The sequence below is a fragment of the Hyperoodon ampullatus genome (genome assembly GCF_949752795.1).
Source record: "Hyperoodon ampullatus genome assembly, chromosome: 8".
In the NCBI taxonomy this organism is placed as follows: Eukaryota; Metazoa; Chordata; class Mammalia; order Artiodactyla; family Ziphiidae; genus Hyperoodon; species Hyperoodon ampullatus.
In genome coordinates this window covers 30,151,519-30,173,774 of record NC_136921.1, presented here as the reverse complement: position 1 = coordinate 30,173,774, position 22,256 = coordinate 30,151,519, and the positions used below count along the sequence as shown (strand labels likewise).

General features: G+C 38.0%; 1 protein-coding gene across 1 annotated transcript; it reads left to right on the top strand.

Moving 5' to 3' along the window:
* Positions 1-1,200: 1,200 nt before the first annotated feature.
* CPO (carboxypeptidase O) lies at positions 1,201-21,831 on the top strand (the record flags this gene model as incomplete). The annotated part of the gene is given in 12 exon segments (XM_079710675.1): positions 1,201-1,268; positions 4,959-4,968; positions 8,276-8,326; positions 8,330-8,377; positions 11,118-11,213; positions 12,264-12,374; positions 13,509-13,599; positions 14,779-14,981; positions 20,639-20,723; positions 21,567-21,586; positions 21,590-21,643; positions 21,646-21,831. Coding segments are annotated over 12 exon segments (1,023 nt in total).
* Positions 21,832-22,256: the final 425 nt, after the last annotated feature.

The following is a 22,256-nucleotide window of genomic DNA, read 5'->3' as shown; positions in this document are numbered from 1 at the left end:
TCAACAAAGAGAAGCCACCGCAATGAGAAGCCTGCGCACCACAACAAAGAGTAATCCCCACTCGCCACAACTAGAGAAAGCCCATGCCCAGCAATGAAAACCCAGTGCAGCCAAAATAAATAAATAAATGAATTTATGAAAAAAAATTTCTTACATCAGTCAGGAATGGTCTCTCTATCTCAGTATATTCTTGGCCCATATCTCTCCTTAATTTGATTCCCTTTACTTGAAATTGTATTATTTGTTTGTGAACTTGTTTATTCTTCTCTCAACTCTCCTGTGAATTCCATAAAGGAGCTCATTCCTCTTGTATTGATCTTTTGTCATAGTGCCTGCCTGGTATATAGTGAGTACTCATTACATTTTTGTAGAATGAATGAATAAATGAAAGATCATACAGGGCAAAGGATTTAGATAGATCCCCAAATGCTACGAACTCTGTTTAAATCATTTACTTCTCTGCACTAAAGTTTGCCTTGCTTAATTAGACTTTTAACAGTGATCTTAACTTGAGCCTTTATTTTACTGGTCACTGTTTGAGATTCAAGACATATCCTGGGTTTGTCTAAAAACCAGGGGGTTGTGGAGCAGTGTCTGACAGAGTCCTTTATGTGAGAGGAATGTGTGGGGAAATCCACTTGGGAAAGTATTTAAAATATTTTCACTGCTCAGATATGGAGAGACCTGGGTTTGTTTAAGAATCTGGTGATGTGGTCCATCAGAACAAGAGAAGACATTTGACCCTAAATAAAGCCTTAGATTGCAGAGGGGAGTAATAACCTGAGTAATAACCATGCCCACCATGACCAGAGCAGAAGACACACACCCCCTATTATACCCAGCGACCTGTGTGAAGGAAAGAGCAGGAGTGGTCTGCTCTTGAATATAGGTGATGGGGATTCCTAGAACTGAAGATTTTACACAGGGAAGAAACTTTTTTCTGGATTTGGGGGAGCCAAGAGCTTCAGTTAATTTGGTTTTAGAGGACAAAAAAAAAATCAAATAGTTTTCCACTATTAAAAAAAGTTGTTTGAAGACATCATGGAGTTAATGAAGCAACTGCTCACATATTATTTCTGCTGAGACATCCACTAACTGATTTATCTTATCTTGATTGTGGAAACCTATGCCCTTATGCATTCTCAGAGACACATGACCTGCAGGAGAAGCACAGGATTTTCTAGCTCTCTTTGCAGAAGAATGAAGCCTCTGCTTGGAAACTTGTACCTCCTGAGGTTGCTGGTTCCTGGGGAGCTGGGATATGATAGGTGATTGTGAAGCTGGAGGAGGGGCTGACTGGTATGATTTAGATTGTCTAAGTGGAAAGCTTCTTTTCAAGATCAATGCAGCTCGATTCTCCCCTCTTCCTACCCATACACACCACCACGAGATAAGAATAATAATCACTGAAGTTTTATCATTGAACATTACTCTAATAATCTTTAAATAAATGAGTAGATATCTAAAAAAGATTTCCTAGCACAGTGTATGATAAATACCAATAAATATGTCATGTTTTATAATTGAAAAAAAGAAAATTGTAACGAAAATTCTATATCCCTCATTTACATAGTTTCTTAATTGGTAAATCACACTATTCTAATTATTGAGAAAATGTTTAAAACTACCAAACAGTTTCACTAAGACATAATTACTGTTAATGTTTTTGAGTAGATAGCTACTTAGCTAATTATGTATATAGTACTATTACAAGCATTTTTCAGTTAAGTTGTATTATAAAAATTTTCCTATGACATTCATAATTTATTGAAAACATAATGCAATCACTAATAATATTCCTTCATTGCTACCCTATAAAGCAGACTTGATTTCTACTGTCAGTTTTACACATGATACCATGATGAGGATCCAGCTACATGACAATTTTTTTTGTTGTTATTGAACATCTTTGATTATTTCCCTAATATAAGCTATAAGAAGTGGAAGCACTGGGTTAGAAGCTTAGAAAAATTCAAGAATCTTGCTACACGTTGCCAAATTGCCCTCTAAAAAAGTTGCATCAGTTTACACTTCCAACAATAGTGTATGAAAGCACTTTTTAAGCATTTGCCCATTTGACAGGTGAAAAATACCTACAGTTGACTTATTTTTCATTTTGTTGATTTCTTATAAGGTTAAGTGTTTTGTCTTATTTATTTGTCTTATTTATTACTCATTTACTGGTTTATAAGTTGCTCCTGTCATTTGCTCTTTTTTGTGTTCTTTCCCTATTCATAATAATAATAATAACTTCTTTGAATATATAATATATATTAAACATTGTGTGTGTGTGTGTGTGTGTGTATGTGGTTTCCATATAAAGTGTATTTTCCTTTATTCATACATAGTTTATTATTCTGCACATTTGGTATATCTCATCAGGCATGTGTGTTTATAAACAGTATTTCCTCTTTTGTTTCATGGTTAAACGAATCTTGCAACAAGCTTGCTCTCATGGAACAGAGAAATCCACTCCAATTTTTGCCCCAGACTAACTGTGCGACCTCAGCCTGTCCCTTAGCTTCACAGACAGTCTGATTTCAGATATATAAAGGGAGTCCAGGATCTATGTGATGCCTAAAGCTGTTTGGACATCACCATCTCACATTTTCCATTAGTTTACTTGGTTTCTTATAGATACTGCATTTATTTTCTCTTCTGAGATTCTTCATAGATCAATGGCAAAGACTTACATAGGTTACAGGGCTTTGATTGAAAAAAAAATTAACTTATTTAAAAATATCACAAACCTTAAAACTTACACATGTTTTGGCCTAGTATCCCTGCTTCTGGAAATTTACACTGAGTAAGCAAACTATGGAAAGAATTGTATGCACTAGGATATAGCTTTATGTACAAGATAAACAAGATATTAAATATTATAATATTTGGAAACAACCTAAATGCCCCATATTAAGTTATGCAAATGTCAGTACGTGACATATGACAATGGGATATTATTTATCCATTAGAATAATTATGAAAATTTTAATAGCATGAGGAAAGACGTTTTATGCTGAAAGAAAGATGCAGAACACAAAATGGATCAAAATACTTTAAAAAATAAAAGAAAAAATATGTACCAAAATGGACATTGTTCTCTTTGATTAATAATTTTTTTTCCTTTCCCTCAACTATTCTTCATTTTACAAATATTCTACAAAGAAGATGCATAAAACTTTTGTTTAAAAAAAATGACTGCCAAGCCCAGGTTACATTATGGAAGTGATTTGGCTCAGTGGGACTCAGACAAGATGGCTTCCAGTGGACAGCTGCTCATGACTGCACTTGAGGGAAACATTTCAAATCTGCTAATTCTGCTCCTTTTTGACTATTTTCATTTTCATTATTATTTACTGATATAAAATAATGTCCACTTTTATATGGCTCTTACCAACTCAAAACATAGATTAGCTGCAAGTCTTGATACTCTTTATTTACTAAGTGTGATATAATACTAGTGCAGAAAATCTAACAAGGATGACAAGATTTGTAATCTCTCCCTTGATCATTTAGGGAGGTTACATACATTTACATACTCCCAATAAAAGTGTAAATCTGTAGAATCATTTAGGATCTAGCACTATGAATAAATGCCTTGAAATTGTTCATCCTCTCTGACTTACTAGTCCCATTCCTGGAATGTAACTCAAGGAAATAATCAGAAATGAGCAAAAAGTCATTAACTCCAGAATTATTTACTATAGGATAAAACCAAAAAGGGAAATGGCTTTAATATCCAGGATAGATGACAATATTTATGTTCATGATGCTATGAAATATATACTTACTGTCAAACATTATGCAGTTATTAAAAATAATGTTTATAAAGAGTTTTTATTGGTTTGAGAAAATGTCTCTGGTAGAATATATAATAAAAAAGCAGGGAATACAACATTATATATAGGTATAATCTGCACTGTGTTTATGAAAAAAATATGCACAGATAACAGACTGAAAGGAAATATGCCAAAATATCAACAGTGGTTAACTCAGGGAGGTGGGATTGTAGAGGATTATTCCTTCCTTCTCTTTTTTATTTTTCTCCTCTCCATACTTCCTAAAATTTCCACTATAAGCATATGTTAATTTTGTAAGAAGGAAAAAAAAACTTTGAAAATACATTACTATCATGAAATATTCATGTAACTGTTTCCTAAGTATTTAAAATACAAAATTTTCCTCAATATTCATTAGGTCTTTTTGCCTCTTTTTACATTCCAGTCAAAATTTCATCAGGCAATCTTTGATGTACAGTATCTATTAATAATGTACCACCAAAGCATCATTTTCTCTGTTAAACATTTTATGAATTCCTATTAAAAAAGAATACACAAAGTACAATAATCTTTTCATTTGGTCGGTGAGATGAGACTGGTGGTAATTTGGGGGATTAGCCAGATTTTTCCTTCCTTCTCTACATGTATTATGCATCATCCAAGTAATTGCCTAGAAACAGGGAACAGCCTTTTCTAGGTTTACAGTTTAAATGTTGTTTGAACTAAGTATTTGGGGTTTTGATGTTTAAGTATTGTGTTTAATTTCATGTTAAAATGATATTCACTCAAATCCCGTACGGTTCACTTTTTTTTGCATGTTATATGGACCCAGTCATTCAGTGCTGGACTTAGGAGGCATCATACTCGCACATTTTGCAGACATTAGCTGGGGGAAAGCCAAATGTTGGTGCTTGATGGTGCCCAGTTACCTTTAATTTATTCCCTTCCATATTGTGAAATTGCCTGGGAATACCAGCCCAATTGAAACAGGAATCCACCAGCTGCCAGGACTGCTTTTTAGTGTAGTCACTTTCCTACGGCACTGAGTAGATGGTGATAAAGAAAGACTTGAACATTTGCTAAACTATGTGAAGAAAGGAACCGCGTCGCTCTGAGCAGCTACCATCCCTGGTCCCAATGCCGCGTGAAAGCATCTCCAATGATCTCATTTCCTGGCAGGACAGCCAGTGTGAGGAATGAAAAAGAAGGAAGGGCTGAAAAGACTTTTCTCATTTGCTTCATTTCCTCTCCTCTCTCCATTCTGAAAAAGCACTGAAACTATTTCCCGATGAATTTATAATGCTGATACTTATTTTGCTTTCTATGCAGTCCAAATCAGAGATAGACAATTTATAAAAATAGGCTAATAAATATTTTATGCTTGTTTTCTAGAGTATGGTAAAAGTAAAATTTAGCCTCTGTAACAAAATCTTCAGAAAAAAAAAAAACCCAACACCCTGGGATAATAGTTTTTACCTGAAGGATTGTTGTTAGAATTATATGTAGGAATATATATATATATATATCATATGATATATATATATACCTTAGAACAGTTCTGGCATGCATAATTTCTTATAAAATGTTGGTTGTTATTATTACTGGCTATACTTAAGTTTGGAATTCTCCCTCTTCTGTCCCCAGTATATTTAGTGCACTGTTTAATTGGTAATCAGACTCTAGCTTATCATACCTCACGTTTTATTATTTGATGGTGAAGTTATTTTGCTTTTCAGGTGTTTATGTCTCACTTCCTTAAGTGGATTTGAAGCTCTGTAAGAAAGAAATCTATGTTCTATTACTACTACTATTATCTATTATCACTTTTGCAAAGAGTACCAAGTGCCCATTGGGTTGTTGAATGAATTAAGATAACAGTGCAAATGCTTTGACTGGTGCTTAGAATATAGTGCCCAATAATGGTTAACTACTGTTATTATAATAGATATATGTTTGCTGATTATTTGATAAGCACACGAAATGTACTCCTGAAAATTTATGTGTAAATTGAATTTTTTTGAATTTTAAACACACCAAGGGATATATGTATTTTCCTTATAAAATGATATGTTTTGTAAATAATCAGCCTCAACATATTACACCTGTATATATTTTTATATTGAAATTTCTCATTCTGAAGCACTCTAGCTTACTTTAAAGAAATCAAATAAATGATAAACATTAGAAACGAATCCCTGAAAAACATGGAAAAACATATTGCTCCTCAACTATTACAATTTTAATGACATTTGTTTCTTGTAATCTCCTTCTAAAATTCATTTCATTGTTTTAACTATCTCGACAATCCTATATCATGAGCTTTTCTTGGATAAGCTAAACAAAGTAAAATTCATTTAACAATAAAACATTTACAGTTTTGAAGATAAACAGCTTCTGCTAAATTCGGATTATTATTATTAATATTAGTAACAATTAAAGTCATGGAATTTTGTAGCAAAATTGATTTCTATTACAGTGGGTGATTATGGTACATGGTGTTAATTGAACAGATTAAAAAATTAAAATGTATTCAATCCAGTTACTGGAGTTATGTAGATGTGAATGGGACTTAAGTTTTAATTAATTCTATCAAAATATTTTGTAGTTTGGTATTGTTTGAAGATAATACCAGTTAGATGGCTAAATTATTCTCCATGTAATTTTTATTTTCAATGTTATTGCAGCAAAATAAGGCTTTTACTTAGCTTTGTTTTGAACTACTACTGTGTTTTAACATTTATTAAGGGTTAACTAGATTCCAGAAATTTGCTTATTTTTAAATGTAGATTAACTTATTTAATCTTCATAAGAATCCTTTGGTAAGGTGTTATTATTCCCATTTTACAGATTAAAAAATGAAGGTTTAGGGAAAGAGTAAATATAATACCAGAATGTTCAGAGAGAAAAATGTGGGAAAGTAGATGAAAGTCATTGAAACATTAGCTAATTAGATCTCTAACATGTTTCCTTGTCACTATCCAAAAGAATTACTGAGTTAAATGATATGCACATTAAAATTTTTGACATAAATGCACAAGTTGCCCTCCAACCAGGCTTTACCATTTATTTCCTCAGTATTGGGGAATATATTAATATTTTCCAGAATTTTTTTCAAAAAGTAAAAGAAAGAATTTACATTTTCAGGACTTCCCTGGAGGTCTAGTGGTTAAGACTTCTCCTTCCAATGCAGGGTGTCTGGGTTTGATCCCTGGGCAGGGAGCTGAGATCCCACATGCCTCAGGGCCAAAAAATGAAAAAAACATAAAACAGAAGCAATATTGTAACAAAATTCAATACTTAAGAAAAAAAAAGAATTTACATTTTCTTCTGTAACAATCACCCCAAAATACTGAAGTTTCATAGATTTTTTTTTTTAAACAAGATCCAGTAAGACCCATGAGAAGTGTATGTGCTGGTATCAGAGATGAGTCACACCTGGCTTGGCCACTTGCTCCGTGACCTTGACCAAGACAGTTAACCTCTTTGTTCCTCAGTTTCCTTATACATGAAAAAGTAATAGCAGTACCTATCCTGCAGCTTTGTTTGAGAGTAAATGAAATAAACTACATTCCTACTGATTAAGCAATAAATAAATGATAGCTGCTGCTGTGATACGCTGCTCTTTGTATGTCTCCCAAGACTCAAGTCACCTGCATCTGATCCAGTCCCATCACAGAAGAATACACAATACCCATGTGATGAGTTGTTAGTCTCTTCCCCCATTTAAGTATTATTACTGCTATAATAATGTATTTTATCTGTAGGTATTCCATGCTCAGATGAATGTCAATTGAGACACAGAAATTTTCAAATAGAATAGTTGTCATGCCAAATTAATTATTATTATTTACCATAACTCTTGTCCTTCAGGTATTTCCACTATACAGAAATTGAGTGTGGGAGGTATCATGTCACATACCAATGATGTCTTAATATGTCTTATGTCTGTGAGTTCCTTATTTCATTCTCCCTTAAAGAACCCCAAGTTATTAACTTGGTCTTGATTGAGAAATTTCACTGTCATGTTCTGTGAAGGGCATACACAGGCTCTTCTCTAAGTTTGGATCCATGGACATTAGCAAAAGATATTTTGGGGATTCATAAAGACTAAAGAAGATCCCACAAAATAAGCTGGGCCTGAAATTTCTGGCATGATTGAGTGCCACTGGGAAGTCCGGAAGTCTGATGGCCATTTGAAGGCTGTGTGATTGTACAATGTTTCAGAAGTGTTATACTGGATTGTTGAAATTCATAATTCTCAATCATTTATTTGTAAAGTTCAACAGGGTGTCCTAAGCTTGGGTGGCAGAGTAGGCCTTTAAAAAATATGGGAGGAGGGGCGATCATAATTCATTAGTTTAGTCTTCTAGTTTGTGTGCTAATGAAGAGCGAAGAGTTCAGAGTTCAGCATCTTGATGAAAGAAGCAATTATCTTAATTTAGAGGCAAACAAAGGATCTTCTTATTGATAACCTCAGTCCTCCCTGGCTGTTTCAGATCTACCAGTGGATGAGTGAGATAAGGGAGAAGTACACGGAAGTGGTGACATAGCACTTCCTAGGAATGACCTATGAGAGCCGGCCCGTATATTATTTGAAGGTGAGTGAGAAGGCTGAGACTTAGAGTCCCATTCAAGGATATTTATTCACTATCCAGGGGCTCTAGTCAGAAGTATAGACAAGGTTAAAAGAGGCAAGACAGAGAGACTTGGCTTTTCCAAAGTCTTGATTTTAAAATTCAAAACTTGGTGGGGAGGGATAAATTGGAAGATTGAGATCGATACATACATACTACTATGTATAAAATTGATAACTAATAAGGACCTACTGTATAGCACAGGGAACTCTACTCAGTACTCTGTAACGACCTATATGGGAAAAGAATCTTAAAAAGAGTCCAAATACATATTTCCATATGTATTTATATAACAGATTCACTTTGCTGTGCACCTGAAACTAACACAACATTGTAAATCAATTATACTCCAATAAAATTTTTTTAAAAATTAAATACTTGTAAATGCTTACATCTTAATCATGGGGATGGAATCATGTTCTGGAGTAAAGAGAACTTGGAATGGTTGGGTGAGACCACAGGGGTAGGACTTAAAAATAAAGTCCCAGAAGTAAGAACTTATCCCGTAGTTTTCTTCACACTTGGCCTCCCTCGTCCCTGCTAAGACTGAGGAACTTAGAATCGTGGAGGGTGGCTGGAAAGGACCTTAGACGTTCTGGCTGAGAGGTTTCCAGCTTGTGCTCTCTGAAGGCCTGGGTGCCTCCAGTGCTCCCACAGTGGAAGGGGGATGGGGTGGGGGGCTGCATAAGGGAGAAATCCCCAGTTCACTTTTCATATGTATTTTGAGTTTTTACAAAATTTTCTTTTTTAACACATTTTTTTCCCATAAAAATGTTTGAACATCATGGACAACCTTTATTTTTGGTTCCTTCATTTTATAAGGAAACAAAGACCCAGAGAAGTGAAGTGACTTGTACAAGGTCACACAGCCAGATCGTAGCATAGCCAGAGGGATAACCCAATCTCCAGGCTCTCTGCCCTTTTAACATGTGATACAATGAAAAGTATTTGAGACTGAATAACCACTTTTCCACAGGGCCAGGCCTTCTTGGCTCTCAGTTTTAGACCAGTGATTTTTCAATCCTGGCTGCTTAATACGGATGGCTGGGCCCCATCCACAGAGATTCTGAGCTAATTGCTCCAGGATGGGGCCCAGACACCTTTTGAAAGCTCCCTAGGTGATCCTACTGTGTAGGCAGGGTTGACAACAACTGCACCTAACCATTGGTTTTCAAAGGGTGGTCCCTTGACCAGCAGCATCAACATCTCCTGGGAACTTGTTAGAAATGCACATTCTTGGGGGTCTAACTACAGATCTACTGAATCAGCAACTCTGTGGGTGGGCCCAGCAATCTGTGTTTTAACAAGCCCTCCTCCAGGTCATTCTGATGCACACTCATGTTACAGAAAAACAATGCATTTCTAACAAGTTCCCAGGTGGTGCCCAGTAGTCCTCTGGTCCAGGACTACTCTTGAAGAACCACTGCCGAAGTAGTTTGGCATTAAGAACTAGCACTACTTTGTTCTCTGTAGACACGTTAATTTACAAAGCACATCCCCAAATTCAAGAATTCCTTACACCTACAAAAAAATCTCTTGGCTCTGAAGTAGAATTTACCCAGAAGCTGAGTGAGTAATTGGTTGATATGTTAAGTGTGGGCCACCTACCAGCCTGATTTTTCCATAGGCCGTCAAACTCTGAGCTGAGTCAGCCAAAAAGACCTCTAAACATCCTTTGCCTAGGACGTATTTTAAAGAATAGAATTGGCACATAACAAGGAGGCAATAAACATATGGTCATATACATAGACTCATAAATAAAAGGGGTAATTACAAGAGAGAATTAAGGTAAAGGGTAGATTAGGAATTATGCCAGGAGCTTTGAAAATGGGTGAGGCTAAAAAGGAAAACTTCCTTGAATATGATGAATCCAGCCCATATTTATTTCAATTTGTAAGTTTCTCATAGATATAGAGGGAGAGCCTTCATCAGCCCAGCTCCCAAGAGCTTCCAATGAATAGCATGAGTCCAGGCCATTTACAAACCAAAACAAGATGTGACTGTTACGAACATGGGCATGTTCACAGCTTCTTCTCAACCTAAGAGAATCCATAATTGCCAGGTTAATTCCTACCTATCCCACCTCTGAAAGAGGAGGGAATTTTTCTTTCTTGAGTGAGTACAAGAACAACAAATGGGGAGAGGAGAAAGAAGATTGGGTCAGCTGGGACTGCAGGAGTCTCTAAGGAAAGAGGAATGTAATGAATATAATAAGTACTGCAGGAGATTATGCATTTGGATCCTTTCACAGTTTCAGGAATCTTCAATGTAGACTGGGGTTCATTTTTACTAACTTTGAGTCATGCACATTACCACTTGCGCACTTTGCCGCTCTGAGTGAGCCCTATGTGATAAGGTTTTATAAGGTTTATGGAGATTTAGCCTCTCAGTTTGTGGTTTATGCATTTATTTAAAGTTAGGGAATAATTTAGGATGTGGGGAAGACCAGGCTTTGCATGGGGTACACAGAGGTGTCAGCTTGTGGTCCTAAGAACAATAGGCAAGGTAAGCACAGGAGGGCAAGCATGGCCAACAGAAGGGTCATATTGGTGGGTGTCTCTGCCAGCATCCTTGCCTCATCCTTGAAACCACAGAGTGGAAGGAGACAGGTACCTCTAGGGCAATAAAACAACCTGATAACTTTGCACGGTGGCCTCAGTCATAAGCCATTGTTTGATAATGAAACACGAAATGTCTCCTCCAGATCAGCCAACCATCCAGTAACCCCAAGAAGATTATCTGGACGGACTGTGGAATTCGTGCTAAGGAATGGATTGCCCCTGCTTTTTGCCAGTGGTCTGTGAAAGAATAAGTGTCTTTAACTTTCTAATAATGGTTAACCACCCCACAAAATACCTTCCATGTCTCGGCTTTGGGGAGCAGGTTTCTTTCACATCTTGACAAGGCAGCTCTCCACTGAGCTGCTCCTTCACCCCAAGGGAAATGGAATTCATAAGTAGCTTCACTGAAAACTGAGTTAGTTGTTCTGTTCTCTTTCTAGTGCACCCAAAATTATCTTTATTGGAAGGTAAACAAATCTAAATGGAGAAGAAAATACATCTTGGAAGTCAGAGATGAGTTTGAATCCTGGAGCTCTTTCTAATAGTCTTGTGCAAAATTTCTATCACTAGGACCCCTCGTCTTTTACCTGCAAAAGGTGTATGAAATGATTACTTCAACATAGTCATGAAGAGCACACTATTGTGTGGATTAAGAGATTAACACATGGAAACTACCTGGCACCGTGAATTCTTTCATATTACCTATATCCCTCCTTTGAGGGAATAAGAAAACTTTAAAATTAATATAAGATACTTTTCGTGTCAGTCTTTTCAGAAACCCAAACATAATTCAACCCACAAATTATAGTTCTCAAAGTGTGGTTCCTAGACCCATAGCATCAGCATAACTGGGAACTTGGAAGAAATGCAAATTCTGGGTTTCCACATCACCACCTCATACCTACTGCATTGGGGCTGGGGGTGGAGATGGAGGGTGGGCAGGCTGTAATTTAAAAAGTCCTCCAGCAAGAAAAACCACCTCAATGAGAAGCCCATGCACCACAAGGAAGAGTAGCCCCCGCTCGCTGCAACTAGAGAAAACCCCAGCGCAGAAAGGAAGACCCAATGCAGCCAAAAATTTAAAAAAAAAAAAAGTCCTCCAGGTGATTCTGATGCATGGTGAAGTTTCAGAAAGACCACCAAAACGAACGGGACAATTGAGGCAGGATTGGATGGCAAAGGTTGGATGTTCAGTCACCACTTATGATTAAGTTGAAATTGTTAGAAAATTAAGAGAGAAAAGACCTCTCCCCAGGATCATTCCAAATGTTTCTCTATTAAATATCCAGATTCTACAGAACTATAAAGACAACTCAAGGATAAGAAGTCTCCTTAAAAACCTGGACTTCTATGTGCTTCCGGTTCTTAACATAGATGGTTACATCTATACTTGGACAACTGTGAGTACATCGAGTTTGGTCCTGGGATGGGTTCATGAACTAGATCTTGTCTCGGGTTCATTTTTCTGACCTCAGTCACTGCAGCTATAAAAATGTTTTGTAGTCGTGTAAGGGAAGAAATCTCTTTGGGGATAAAAATCAACATTTTTAAGTCAACAACCTAAGTCAAGTTTAGGACTGAGGAGGCTGTTTGCAGTCCAGAGCATGTTGTTTGTTTGGTTGTTTTTGACATATTCCCAGTTTTCCAGCCAGACTCAATGTTTCTCCAATATTACCTCCTTAAAATTTGTGGATTGCCTGCCACATGATTAGGATTATGCTGGTATAAAATTCCTATACTACCCTGTATCCTTATATCAGTTCTAGAAGCATGCAGGGCACAAATGATCTATAAATACTAACCCAACCTTCATTTTTCATGGTGTTCATGCATACGGAGGGGTTGAGGAGGGGAAACATCTCATAAAGATTTTTATTTAGTGACAACTTCCTCTTTAAAAATGTTTCCAAATCATACCACTCCATAATTAAGAGCCTCTGTTTCCAGAGACTATGAATTCCTCCCCCTCCCCACTGGCTCCCCCAGCCCTTCGTGGGACCCCTTTCTCTGTAACAGCCTTTCTGGCCCGGTATGTGAATCAAGCCCTTCCCTCCCAGCTTGTCTGGCGAAACAGGTCTTTATCCCTATCTCTACTCTTCAGTCTTCTGCTTCCAGAAATGTGCAGAGACCATCTCTGATGCACCTGGAACAGCCTTTTCCCATCTGCCAAGCTATTTCCCTTTCGTCCTTTATCTCTTGGACCTAAAATAATGACTCTCTGAAGCTTTTCCTGATTAAGCAGATCGTGTCCACCAGGCACTGTTAATCTGCTCGTTAAGGAAAGGCCAAACTACCTGTCCAATTTGATGGTTTACATGTATATACACTTTGGGTTGTACAGATGTTCCTGTTGTTGGGGGTTGCTAGCCCATCTGGGGGACTAAAAATTATACACAGAAGCTTCATAATGTTGAGGCAATTTTTCCAGACAATCCTAAGGAACCATTTTTCATGTTTGAGAACCACCCATCGTCATTAACACTGTGATTTATGAGACCTTAGAATGGCAACTTCCCTATGTTCGTCTGTTACAGGATTGGCTTTGGAGGAAATCCCGTTCATCCCATAATAATGGCATGTGTTTTGGGACAGATCTCAATAGAAATTTCGATGCATCCTGGTGTAGTTAAGTACGTGCTTCGTAGATGAATTGATGAATAATGACACACACAAAAAAATGGAGCAGAGAAGCCAGAAGAGAGGTGAATTACTAGAATTACTACTATTTATATATATATATATACCTTTTGAAATAAACCTAATTTTGTACAGCTTTCTGGACTTCCTGGTCAGTGTTACTCCCTCTAAAGAGGTGATATTATCTATACAGTAAGAACAGCAACACTGAAATGCAGGACTCTTTTCAAGTGAGACTGGCTAAACAAGGGCAAAGAAGACCTAGACCAGTGTGGATATTTTTGAAATCCATCACTTTGTTTTAAAATATACAAATTGTTATAAAGAAAAATCAGAGAAGTATCCTTGCAAATTATTTTACAGCAGCAGAGCAGAAGTAAGCAAGGCAAACATTTTCTTCTCCTTAAGGCAGTTTCATGTTTCTGAATCTCAACAAGTCCAATGCATTGGAAGCAAATAGAGGTAGGGATGGTTAACAGCAGTCTGGTTAAAAACCAGATGGGAAAGGTTAACATTCAGACTTGGCGGCTCTGTGGTCTTGAAAAAATTGCTTCATCTCTAGGCTTCAGTTTCTCTTATTTTTAAAACGTGGCTCAGAGTAATAACATCTTATCAGTAGGTTGTTGTGGAGATTCAATGAGATGCCACACAGGAGGGGCTTAGCACAGTGCCCTGCATGTAAAAGGTGCTCTGTTAATGGTCCTTATTATTACTGGTGTGAAGGACAGACTACAAAATAGCTTTTTTTTTTTTTTTTTGTCCTTAAAAAATAGCTCTAATGACACTCAAGCCAGTAAGACAGAAAGAGATATACTTAGGGCAACAAGACTATAACAGAGTCTGACCCTGGAACCCAAGAACAGGTTCACAAGCATCTGTTTCAGGGACCACCAAAGGTTTAAATGAAAGATTACTGAAAATGCCATTCCATTTTGCATCTTCCTTCCCGGGCCACATGAGCAGGGGTCTGTTTCTAAATCTGCACGTCAGTCCTCCTGCCTTTCTGAGTTCCTCCTTGAATGACTTATTTTAGCAGGACAAAATTAGACAAGCAAAGGCAAGCCTTAATTCCACCCACAGATGCCCTGAGCAAGGCTGACTCCTTGACCCTGGTCAGTGTTAAACGGAGATCGTGATGCCTTCCTTGGGGTTTCCTGTATATTTCAGGTATCGGTGCATCTCACAACTGCCAAGATTTAACATTCTGTGAGACAGGACCCATGTCTGAACCAGAGACTAAAGTTGTTTCCAGCTTTATCGAGAGCAAGAAGGAGAACATTGCCTGCTTCCTGACCATGCACTCTTATGGGCAGCTCATCCTCGTGCCTTATGGCTACACCAAAAATAAATCAAGTAACCATGAAAAACTGGTAAGACCATTGTGCCAGAGCCTTGAGAAGCCTCAGCACCACCCTGCCTTCCTTTCCTGATTTCCATTTCTAGGGTTTTGGCTCCAGCCCTGCTTTTGTTCCCTTTGCTTTTCCTTATTTCCTTGCTCCAGCTTTTCACACCTTGCCAGACGCCTGCTGGGAAGGCTTCAGGTTAAATGCTGCTTTACCTGCATTAATTAACTACCTATTTCAAAAAGTGTCAAGTTGGGAGACATCTTAGGTATTCGTGTGTAATATAAATGAGATGGTTATGTTAATAATCTGCAGGAATGCGCTTTCATTTCTGTAAATTCTCTTGAAGCTCCGTTCAGCAATTATAGCTTTTGAACCGTGCTTTAAAGAACTTCCCAGCTGTTAGTGGAATATGGCATATCTAAAATAACACGGCTAAATAATATCTGCTCTCTTCTCTGCTAAACACAATGCTTTATTTTCTTCTAAACTGTGCCTCTAGTATTTGCCTAGGAATATTTGTAAGGGAAAGTGCCAGTGAAATTCAAGCTGGGGTAGGGAAAGTCTGCTTTGTCTTATCCAAGGTCCTTCTCTGAAGCTGTGTTTACCCAAGTCCTGGTGGGCAGAATTGTTGAAAAGGACTGGGCTCTTTGCCTTTTTGTGAACCTGAGAACAATAGACCTAAGTTAAAGAAAGGGTCAATTTAGAATTGTTGTAGTTTTTTGTTATCTTTTCTTAAAAGTTATTTTTTCAGTTTTTAATTGTGATAAAATATTCATAATATAAAATGTACTGTGTTAACCATTTTTAAGTGGACAGTACAGTAGTGTTAAGTATATTCACATTATTGTGCAAAAAATATCCAAAACTTTCATTTGCATCATTGAAATGTCTCTACCCATTAAACAAAAAATCCACATCCCCCTTGTCCCTGGCAACCACCATTCTACCTTCTGTCTCTATGAGTCTGACTATTCTAGTTACCTCATGTAAGTGGAATCATGCCGTATCTATCTTTTTGTGACAGGCTTATTTCACTTAGCATAAAGTCTTCAAGCTTCACACCTGTTGTACCATGTGTCAGAATTTCCTTTTTTTTTTTAAGGCTGAATAATATTCCATTGTTATGTATATACCACGTTTTCTTTATCCATTCATCCATCAATGGTCATTTGAATTGTTTCCACCTTTTGCCTATTGCAAATAATACAGCTATGAACATAGGTGTATAAATATCAGCTTGAGATCCCACTTTCAATTCTTTGGGGTATATACTCAGCAGTAGAATTGCTGAATCATATGGTAATTCTATTTTCAACTTTTTGAGGAACCATCGTACTATTTTCTACAGCAAGTACACCATTTTCTGTTCTTTCCAATAGTGAACAAGAGTTCCAGTTTCTCCACATTCTCACCAACACTTGTTATTTTCTGCACATCTTTAAAAAATGTTTTTAAAACAAGCTCCTCATTATCAATAAATGCTGGGCTGGATAGGGGCTAATCTTGCTCTGTTCTTAAGACCACAGAAGGCTGGTGGCCCATTGGCTCTGTCATTCCTCTTGTCCCTCTCCCACTGGAACATCACCCATAAAACACAGGTCTGGGCACTAAAAGAAAAACCACTATAGATCTTTGCTGAAGGCAGCCCTCCCCACCAGCAGCCAAAAATATCTGTCAGTACCCCAATATCTTTCCTGCAATTGTTTTCAGACATTTGTACTATGTGACCATTTTGCAAGAGGTGGAGATAACATTTACCTATAACTTTAAAAATTACAAAGAGATTTTATGGCCATTACTTCATCTGATCCTCATGACAGTATGATAAGCTCATTTTGGAGATGTAGAAATTAAGACCTTGAGTTAATTATATTTCTAAAGTCACTGTAGACAGTAAATGTTGGAGTCTGGGCTTGGAACTCGTGTCTTTGGACTCCAGAGGCCACATTCATCTGACCACAGAACACTGCCTCTCTCCGCTCAGGAAGGATTTGCAACTTCTGGAAGCTGTCATCGACTTAGATGCCCAGTCCACTGTGTCCTATATTCTCCTCATTTCTGTGCCCAGAAGTTCTATGTCTTCAGTAAATAAATGTACAGAAACAGAAATTTTAGTCAAGAAGCCCAGAAACCTCCTTACTTCCCAATTCCTGTGATATTTGCCATAAATGTTCACTTTCTGCTTAAAGGATTCTGTGACAAATACAAATGAGCCACCTAAGTCAGGCCATTATAGATATTTGATGGGACAGGCCTTCTACCAGCAGAAAAACGAGGCCCATATACTCCAGTATTTTTCTAGAGAATTTCATTTCCTTTTTAGGTTCAGGAAAACAGTTACTACATCTCCGTTTTTGCAAGGTTTGTATTCAAATGTCACAGGGTCTTGGGCTGCTGATTGGCTCTCTCATTAGAGCCCTCTGGCCACAGAGGGGACACTGACATTGCTGCTACCAGAAGGTGGAATTTTAAGATGGGAATTACTGGCCATCCTCAATACTCTATGTAGAGACTGGAAAATTGAATTGAGAAAGATTGCTTCAATTCTGTATCTCTTACAGCCTTAGGTGTTGAAGAGTTAGCATAACATTCATCACCAAGACTTTTCCATAAAAAGACTGAAAATGTTGCCACCATATATCAAACTCATAAAAGCTAGTTAGCAGTGTTTTTAGGTTCTTAGTGATAAGCTTTGATAGAGTACACAAAGATAGAATCACACCAACTGTTCAAGGAGTTTTCCATTTCTGGTATATTTACAACCACCAGAGAGACTAGTAATTAATCTCTATGTATTTACAAAACCAAAAATTTCTAGAAATCTTCATAAATATTATACTGTATGATAGACAACTTGGCAATCACTAAGTAGGGGAAACAGAACTATATATACCCTCATTCTAAACTGCTCTGGAAATTAGAATAGCTATGAGAAATCTAATGTTTCAAATGCTGATATTCTTTCCATTGGAACCCTTTCCATATCAACCCCTGTATCCCATTCCAAGCTCCATCCTCCCACACACATGCCAGGGCCTTAATCAATCTTTTTGAGTGCTTGCCTGTGAATATATGTCTTCAGGAAATTCTCTGGGCCCAGTGAAGAAGTTATTAAGCAGGCATGAGGTCTTTAGCAATGTAAATTATACACTACTAGCAAAGGGTTTTTATTATTTTGACTAGAAAGAACCTTTAGGCTGAGAAGACGGAGAGCAGAGCAGTTGACTCTCTATGACCTTGCAGTATAGTGTCAAAAGGAGAGAGAAGAATAATCAGGAGCTTGACCCTTTGAGATGGAAGGCAGAGTCTAGGGGAATCTTCATTTCGTGTTCTCAGAAAGGACCACACCCAAAAGCTAAGGATCACAACTGTATGCTTATCATATATGTTATAATTCTTACTCCTATCTACTTGCCCATGGTAATTGCTGGTGGGATCATTAAAAAAAAAAATCAAAAGTTCTTTTGTCAATAAAGAAGAGGAAACTGGGAGACTCTTTCTCTCCCCACAGCCAAGATTTGAGGAAAGGGAGCAATATAGGATAAAATAAGTGAAGGTTGGCAGTGGGAAGAAGAATCATGATCTGGGGTGAGCTGCAGGAAAGAAAAATGAATAGAAAATGTAGCCTGGAGCTGCTCCATGTAACCCAAATTACAGTTAAGACCAGTTAGCATGGAGTTTCATTCAAAGAAACACAGAAACACATGGAAATTAAAAATAATTAAAAGCAATTCATATCTCTACCAGAGACTCTCAAAGAACTTCAAAAACCATGTAGTTGCCATTTCTTAGCAACTCTTTCTCTAGGCTTCATGCTGTTAATTTCACTCACACACAGCAGCTACCCTGAATCCTTTCTCTCCACTCTTCATTCTTATTTCCGTACTGGAATTTCTCTCTCTAGAAATCCCCTTTCTGACTCTCCTTTCCTTCTTATAATTTCCCCTTCTTTCTACAAACAGCTCTTGTATCTCTTCCCAGTGTAAATGATTAAAACCAGCTTTATTCCTTGTACTTCTTTAGCCCTTCCTGTCCATCATCTCAGTTCTGGACAACACAAGCCCAGCAACTAGGGAAGACACAGAATCTCTTTTCAGGAAGAGAAGGAGAAGGTAAAACTCTTAGTATGAGTGGAGAGGAGGCAAAAAGCTTGCAAATATGTTTAATGTTGAATCTTAGCGCACACACAAAAAGTGCAAAGTCCTACTGCTGCACAGGACCCCATAACCACTTATTACCTCTCCTAGTCTTCCTTTTGAATTTCACTGTGCCTATCCCCACTCTACCCAGACACCACCTTGTCACACCTTAGGATTCAGTCAGACAATACAGGACCAGGAAAAGAGAGACAGAATCTAAAACTAGACTTGTCACTGGTCAGGGGAAGAAGTCAAGGGAGCTGATGCACCTGTAAGTGTAGTCAGGCTGCCCTCAAGGGTAAAGCAATTGTGGATCCAGGCAGGGAGTGGCCAAGGGGATTTTGGTGGTGTTTGTATAGACCCAAGGGGAAGTAATGGGATACACCACCGGGTGGGTAGAATATAGCATTAGAGAATCTAGGGTAGGGAATACTTAGACTATCAAAAGGGTATGCAAAGAGATTTATCAGACAGTCAATAAATATAGCCAATATACTTGGACCTCAGTTAGTGACTCTGATCTCAGGAAAGGGTCTGAAGAGAGCAAGGCTGAGACCTTAGAAATCATCTAGTTCTGAGGGATTTCCAATTCAGTAAGGTGACATGGGTGTAGATAGAGGAAAGTGTGTCATTTTCTGCTCTGAAAATTTATGAGCCTATGAGAGATAAGTGTCAAATACCTTTAAGGAAAAACAAGAGGGAAGTAATAAGAGAAGCATGAGCAAAGGGCTATGGGAGAAAAAAAGTGAGGAGAGAGAATCCACTTAGGGTGCTCAAGAAATGCCTATGGAGAACTTAGCATTTGAGAAGGTTCTTTGAGGTTGCATAGAATTTCAACAGAGAAGAGGTAAGGCATCCCAAGTACAGGAAATATCCTGAGAAAAGGCAGAGAGGCTGAGGAACATGGGGTATGTCTGAGCAACTGTGGGAGAACTTGAGTTTGACTGTAATCTAGGGTGGGATCTAGAGAATATGGTGTTGGAAATGTGGGTTAGATCCCTATTGTAGAGGATCTCAAATAGTAGACTGAGAAGTTTATACAAATGCAGTGCGTAACTGAGAGTTACTGAAGGTTTTCAGCAGGATCATTATCATTGTCCTGCTCTACAAAGGTTCGCCTGGAAGTCAGGGAGATCAATTGGGATTAAGGATTGGCAAGAGGAAGGAAAACTTATTAGAAGATGACAGCAGTCCATTTCAGAGTTAATAAGACTGAAATAGGGTGATGGCATTAGAAATGCAACTTGGTAACTGTTTGAGAGAAGAGTCAAAGATGATTGTAGGAATTTACATGTTGGGGGCACATGATAGGCCGGAACTATGAAAATCAAAACAGCCTTATTAGTGGGGGGGGGTGATAAAAATGGATATGAGTATGTTGAGTCTGAAGTATCAGAAGACTACCCAGGTATAGATGTTCAATGGGAAGTTAGAAAGATGGTCTGGAACTCTGAGGATGGATTTGGACAAAATAGCAAATGCTCTGAATTGTTGGATTTATTTTTAACACCAGATATCTGTCTCTGCATTTCCCACCTACAGATCCAAGTTGGACAGAAGGCAGCAAATGCATTGAAAGCAAAGCATGGAACCAATTATAGAGTTGGATCTAGTGCAGATATTTTATGTAAGTATCTTTTTTTCACCTCTTCAATAGTATCTAAAGCACAAAAGAATTCAGTGGACTTTGGAGACTGGAGTGGACAGGATAGAAGAGTTCCTCGGATCAACAGGAAGTTGTACAAATCAAAATGACCAGGGATAAAAGGGAGTCTGTACAAATCCAGAATTGTGCTCTCTAGGGATAAGGTGTGAGCTAAAAGCAAAAATTAATACACTGGCTCAGACCAGTACTCCCTCTGGCTTCAGTTAAAAAGAACTGGCAGGGAGAAGGCACAGGAGTTAACAGGAAAGACATTTTCCAGTGACCCTTGGTCGGTTGATTCAGTTCCCAGAGGACCATCAGGCAAAACAGGTGGGGCCTGGAGTTAAAAAAAAAAAAAAGGATTTAGTTGAAAGGAGAGTGCATTGCTTTCCCCATCCCCAAGCACCCCCTCCTCCACCCACTGAAAGACAACTGAGATAATGTTTTCCTAATATCATCATTTTAGCGATATTGGTCATTTTGTTTCTGTTCCTTTACATGTCAGTTGAATCTTATCTTCCAATATCAGATTGTCTTGTCTTTGATTCAGCTGAGAAACTTTAACCAAACCTCTGCTATGTGCCAGGCATGATGCCAGGCATTGTGGGGATAGATGTGCCAGGCATAATGCCAGGTATAGTGGGGATGGTGAGTGGAGACAGAAGCAGAAAATGTCAAGGAGAGAGAGAAGGCAGCTATTCATAGATCCTAATATGAAAGAGTTGATTTATTTTGCTGGGTTGAACTTTAGTCCCTTAAATGGCTGTAGAAATCTGTCATTTCACAGAATAACTTCTAACTCTTCCTCCATGTTTTCATTTGTAGATGCCACTTCAGGGTCTTCATGAGACTGGGCTGGGGACATTGGGATCCCCTTCTCATATGCATTTGAGCTGAGGGACGTATGGGTACATATGGGTTTGTCCTGCCAGAAACTCAGATTCAGGCCACCTGCAAGGAAACCATGGAGGCTGTGCTTTCAGTCCTGGATAACGTGTATGAGAAATACTGGTATTCAAACAGTGCTGGAAAGGTGACATCTACTGATGTGGTGCTGAGCTTGCTGATGTCCTTCATGTTTCTTCTGTAGGTGCATCCTACCTAGGCCTGCTCAGCCCCAGTGAAGTGATTATGGCTGCATGAAAGGTGTTTAAGGCTATGGAGGAACCAAATAATTTAACTAGAAATACTTTCTATTTCAAAAAAGATGAATCATCTTTGCATTTTAATGTTTGTTCTGCTGGTAATTAATTGTTATTACTTTAGTAGACTTTAATATTAGTTAGTTATTGGTACAATAATGCCACAAACCAAACCACTCTACAATTCAGTGACTCACAAATCTATAGGTCAGCAAGGAAGTTCTGCTGATCTTGGCTGTGCTCACTTACATATCTGTGGTTTGTTTCAGGGCAGCTGCCCCAGGGTCTAGAAAGTTTTTTCCCATCTAAACTCTGAAAATTTTGCTCATGCCTGTGACCCAAGTTCACACTTAATTTTGTGTAATCGCGTTAG